This window comes from Hyperolius riggenbachi, chromosome 3, assembly GCF_040937935.1.
Source record: "Hyperolius riggenbachi isolate aHypRig1 chromosome 3, aHypRig1.pri, whole genome shotgun sequence".
Lineage (NCBI taxonomy): Eukaryota > Metazoa > Chordata > Amphibia > Anura > Hyperoliidae > Hyperolius > Hyperolius riggenbachi.
In genome coordinates this window covers 452,857,537-452,863,536 of record NC_090648.1, presented here as the reverse complement: position 1 = coordinate 452,863,536, position 6,000 = coordinate 452,857,537, and the positions used below count along the sequence as shown (strand labels likewise).

At 45.2% G+C, this 6,000-nt stretch overlaps 1 protein-coding gene across 19 annotated transcripts in view; it reads right to left on the bottom strand.

Annotated features, from left to right (window-relative positions):
* Nucleotides 1-704: 704 nt before the first annotated feature.
* The window catches only part of DGKI (diacylglycerol kinase iota), a 599,247-nt gene continuing 593,951 nt past the window's right edge, over nt 705-6,000 (bottom strand). For all 19 annotated transcript variants that reach the window (XM_068277868.1, XM_068277875.1, XM_068277871.1 and 16 more), the window contains 2 exons: nt 4,048-4,147; nt 705-1,270 (listed from right to left, as the gene is read on the bottom strand). In XM_068277868.1, coding sequence (XP_068133969.1) covers nt 1,154-1,270; nt 4,048-4,147 — 217 coding nt within the window. In that variant the 3' untranslated portion in view covers nt 705-1,153. The remainder of the gene's footprint in view (nt 1,271-4,047; nt 4,148-6,000) is intronic.

The window sequence follows — 6,000 nt, the reverse complement described above, 5'->3', positions numbered from 1 at the left end:
GTGGCTGCATAGCTTTGTTCTACGTGGAATGAGAGGGGTAAGAGTGGTGCAGAATCTGTGGCTGCATAGTTTTGTACTGCATGGAATGTGTGGGATAGGAGTAGTGGGGAATCTGTGGCTGCATAGCTTTGTACTGCATGGAATGGGGTGGTAGGAGTGGAATCTGTGGCTGCATAGCTTTGTTGTGCATGGAATGAGAGGGGTAGGAGTGGTGCAGAATCTGTGGCTGCATAGCTTTGTACTGCATGGAATGCGCAGGGAAGCAGTGAAGGGTGGAAACCAACTGTTGCATGGAATAGCCACAAGAGGAGTGATGGGGCTGTAAGGACCCTGAACAGGCCCTGATAAGGATGGGGGAAGGCCCCCATATATCAAGAGCAGCTTCTACTCCTACCTGGGGCGGGGCCACTTGTGGATTACCACTAACCACAGAAGCTCTTTTACACCTTAAAATGGCTGATACCAAACGCAGTGATTGAAACCAAGAAAAAGTGACCACACATCGGACATCACAGGTTATGTCATGTTAATGAGACATTTACATATACATTTGTGAATGTTACAATAGCTCTCCTCGTATTGGATATTGTATTTTAAGTTTGGTGGTCCTTGGAAAAAAAAAGAAGCTTTTCACACAATGTCGTATGTGAACATATAAGAAAAAATTACCATCCTCAAATTGTAAGCACACAGATCCAAAGTAGTTCAGAGTCCTTTTTTTTTATGTTTCGGCACTGCAGATAATAAAAACAAAAGGTGAGGTTCATAACACTGTGCAGGCCTACAAATCCTCCTTCCAACTGGACCAGGTGAGTTTGGACCAATGTGAGGAGACAGACAATGGACGGGGTCATGCGTCTTGTTGAAGAACAGAAAGAGGGATCCACGCGGGGCGAGGGGAGGGGGGTCAGCCCCAACCTCTATCGTCCATCACCCCCACCTCTGCATCCCTCCACGCGTCCGTCGGGCAAGCAGTTGCGTGGCAAGTCCTGTTAGCCCTTAGAAACTGGACGGTGCACCTTCTGCTGCTCATCTTGCTTGAAGAAGAGGTGCCTCTTCTGACAAGGTTCCTCCTTCTGGGTGACCTTCTCCAGGAACTTTCCCATTCACGTCTCTTCTCATGTCGAGTTGTTCCTGACACCTGCTGGCCATTTCAGACCGCCGTTTCCAGGTCCTCGTTGGCAAGGAATTGCTTTGCTTGACACGTCTCTAAGTAGGACGTAAGATCGTCATCCCCTGCCTCCTGGGCTTTGTCAGTAGGAGTGAGCCCCTGCAGGAATTGGCAAGAAGGACTAATTAATGAAAGCAAATAAATATGCAACTGAAAACATCTCTGTGACTGTCTGGGGACGAAAGAGCCAGAGATATCTAAAGATCATCAACGATGGTCCAACATGAAATTAATAATCCAAATATACAGGGATGTCAAACTCCAGTCCTAAAGGGTTGAGGTCCTTACACATTTTTGGCACAGCTCAAATTAATTGGTGGGACTGAATCAGGATCATCACGTAGAACACATTGCTACATTTCTCAGTACATCCTAAACACTGACATGGCTATGGCCCTCAAGGACTTCAGTTCGACACCTGTTTCTTAGAAGATCACTGTAAAGACTCCCTAAAGTCATTACTGGTCTCAGATATAAAGGCTGTAGAACAGTTTCCATCCCTTTCCTAGCAACCAAAAAGTTAGTAGTTAGGGGCCCCCACAGCTCTGGGCCCCCTATGGTCGCGGGTGCTGCTCCCCTCTAGTTACGCCCCTGCACCCAACTACAACCAAAATTTAGCAAGGCATATTCTACTAGTAATCAGGATCTTCTGTACAGTAGAAGTAAAGTGGTGGAGGGAATACGTCTTCCATTGACCATACATGATTCTCATAGTCCACAGCACCACTTTGGGCCCATTAACACTACAGCTAAAATCGCTGTGTTTACGGAGCACATTTAAATGCAAACATGGATGGTAAATGTATCCTATGTTATCAATAGGATGCATTTACACTGTAAAACGGAACGCAAATGCACGACGTACCCACGGGACTGCAAATGCAAAATGCCAACCAACTGCATTTTTCCGCAGCCGCAATGCAAAACGCCGACTGCAAACATGAATAGAGCACAATATAGGCCTATGAGAATTGACAGAGTCCATTCCCACTAGACTGCCTCCTGCATGAAAAACGCTACCTGTCCTGTAGAAACTTGCCACCGTCATCCAGGCTCATCACATACCGACTTGTCCCTGGGACCAGGAAGCATAGGGCTTCCTGTTGATTTGCAAAAGATCCAATGGGTATCCTTCTCCTGCAACACAGAAAATTCTCATTGGTTCAGGTGGACAAATGAGAATCCTTCCTGTTGCTAGGTAGAATTCAAAATTTTTTTTTACAAACCAACAGGGAGCCGTATGCCTCCTGGTCTCCGGGTGAGTGGAAATAAGTGGGGACAGTGCGGACGGCGAGAAAAGCAGCAGAAGTACCGGCAGACAGGTGAGCAGACAGGTGGCGACACAAGCAGAGCGACCAGTGCTAATGGCGCCAGCGCATCCGCTCAGGTCTGGAAACAGATGCACTCACTGTGTCTTTACACATACGCTGCGTTTGTGCCATAGTGTGAACCTGGCGTTATCCCCCCTGCTTTGGTTGCAGCCGGTAGGCAGGTAAATTAAGTGTGAGCAGGTGCCGTGTGGGCCAGGTATGGAATCACACAACTACAGCACATTGCACCGCAGGGTATCCTGTTACAGTTTACGCGCCTCAAAACAAATTTTAATTTGGAGAATAAGATGTTCTTTCTCTACCTGCAGTTGAGGCATGCGATGCAATTGCTATTTCAGGAGCTTCCCCGGGTACTCAGATCAGATGATCCTGAGACATTATGTACTACACTGTAAGAAAACCTGAGACGAAAGAAAAAGTTGGCTTTACTTATCTAGGGCTTCTTCCAGGCCCACATAGTCTGTTAGGTCTCTTGTTGTCCTCCTAGTCTCCTGTCAGCCCTATGAAAGTCTATGACCCAGGTTGGTCGCAGGCTCATGCTCTGTCCTTGCTGCGTGCTCCTTGATCACGCTGCCATGACTGTGAGCGTTCTGCGCATGTGTAGTTACAGGACTTAACTAAATGAGCATGCCCAGAACACTCTAAGCCACGGAAGCGCAATAAGCTTCTAACAATCATTGGCCATCAAGAAGGCAACACTGGACAGTTACTCCTCCACTGGTGCCCAGAGGTTCCATGGATCCTCTGGAACCCTAGCAACCCCCTCTGCCCTGCATCCCCATAAAGGGATAGCCAGTACATGAACATGGCGGTGTGGTCTCAAAATAATCGCGTGGATCCCACGACATGCATCATGCCGGTCTGTTGTCATTCTACTGCTATATAGTTATTTATTTAACTGTTGTCCATTGGTGGGTGCTTTTTCTCTCCATCCACTTTACCATCCCATGCACTAGCCGTCCCGAGATATCCCTCCTTGTTGCATGCAGTGTGTTAGTGTTACTGCAATAAATAGGACAGCCCCACAGGACCATGCATCAGGATGCCGCAACTTTGTGCAACGTGACAGTAAAAGTGTGAAAGGTCCCTCAAGGCTTAACAGGATAAAGGCCTGGGGCCCCCAGGAGCTGTTTCAGCAATGCTCTGAAATTGCTGGCGCTAGTCACATGAAAGTGAATAGAAGGGATTCCACAGGAGCTATTGTGATTTCCCCAAATCGCTATTGCGCTACAATACAAACTATAGGACCACTGAAAAATCGCTTTTCAATCGCTCTACAAAGTGATTTTGCAGCGATTTTACTACCCAGAGCCAAAAAAAACAAAAAACAGAAAAAAAGAAAACTGCAAATCATAAATGCTGTACAAATCGCTAGCATTACATTTAAAAGCACTTAAAAAAAATCACCAGAAATTGCTCTGGAAAACACTTCTACAATCACTACTAAATGCGATTGTGATTTCTAGTCGGCTCCAGCCCTAAGTGAGCAGGAAGTAGCACAAGAGGCAGGAGACACTATTGGGTCATGCAGGACGGCCGTCTTACCTTGGCATCTTTCTTTAACAAGCAGCCTCCGGCATCCACAAGGATTTGGCAAACCTGCCGGTGCCTCTGGAACGCGGCTTTGTGCAGTGCTGTCTCTCCTCTGCAGGACAGAAGAGACAAAGACCTCAGCATAGCAGGATTACAGCTACATACACACATCCAATGTTGTCTACATACACACTTCCAATGGTTGTCTACCTACACACTTCCAATGGTTGTCTACACATGCACACTCCCAATGGTTGTCTACATACACACTTCCATTGGTTGTCTACACATACACACTTCCAATGGTTGTTTACACATACACACTTCCAATGGTTGTCTACACATACACACTTCCAATGGTTGTTTACATACACACTTCCAATGGTTGTCTACACATACACACTTCCAATGGTTGTTTACATACACACATCCAATGGTTGTCTACATACACACTTCCAATGGTTGTCTACACATGCACACTCCCAATGGTTGTCTACATACACACTTCCATTGGTTGTCTACACATACACACTTCCAATGGTTGTTTACATACACACTTCCATTGGTTGTCTACACATACACACTCCCAATGGTTGTCTACACATACACATTTCCAATGGTTGTCTACACATACACATTTCCAATGGTTGTTTACATACACACTTCCAATGGTTGTCTACACATACACACTTCCAATGGTTGTTTACATACACACATCCAATGGTTGTCTACATACACACTTCCAATGGTTGTCTACACATGCACACTCCCAATGGTTGTCTACATACACACTTCCATTGGTTGTCTACACATACACACTTCCAATGGTTGTTTACATACACACTTCCATTGGTTGTCTACACATACACACTCCCAATGGTTGTCTACACATACACATTTCCAATGGTTGTCTACACATACACATTTCCAATGGTTGTTTACATACACACTTCCAATGGTTGTCTACACATACACACTTCCAATGGTTGTTTACATACACACATCCAATGGTTGTCTACATACACACTTCCAATGGTTGTCTACACATGCACACTCCCAATGGTTGTCTACATACACACTTCCATAAGTTGTCTACGCATACACACTTCCAATAGTTGTTTACACATATACACTTCCAATGGTTGTCTACACATACACACTCCCAATGGTTGTCTACATACACACTTCCATTGGTTGTCTACACATATACACTTCCAATGGTTGTCTACACATACACACTCCCAATGGTTGTCTACATACACACTTCCATTGGTTGTCTACACATACACACTTCCAATGGTTGTCTACACATACACACTTCCAATGGTTGTCTGCACATACACACTTCCAATGGTTGTCTACACATACACACTTCCAATGGTTGTTTACACATATACACTTCCAATGGTTGTCTACACATACACACTCCCAATGGTTGTCTACATACACACTTCCAATGGTTGTCTGCACATACACACTTCCAATGGTTGTCTGCACATACACACTTCCAATGGTTGTTTGCACATACACACTTCCAATGGTTGTTTACACATACACACGCCCAATGGTTGTCTACACATACACACTCCCAATGGTTGTCTACATACACACTTCCATTGGTTGTCTACACATACACACTTCCAATGGTTGTCTGCACATACACACTTCCAATGGTTGTCTACACATACACACTTCCAATGGTTGTCTACACATACACACTTCCAATGGTTGTCTACATACACACTTCCAATGGTTGTCTACCTACACACTTCCAATGCTTGTCTACATACACACTTCCAATGGTTGTCTACACATACACACTTCCAATGGTTGTCTACACATACACACTTCCAATGGTTGTCTACATACACACTTCCAATGGTCCAATGGTTGTCTACATACACACTTCCAATGGTTGTCTACATACACACTTCCAATGGTTGTCTACATACACACGTCCAATGG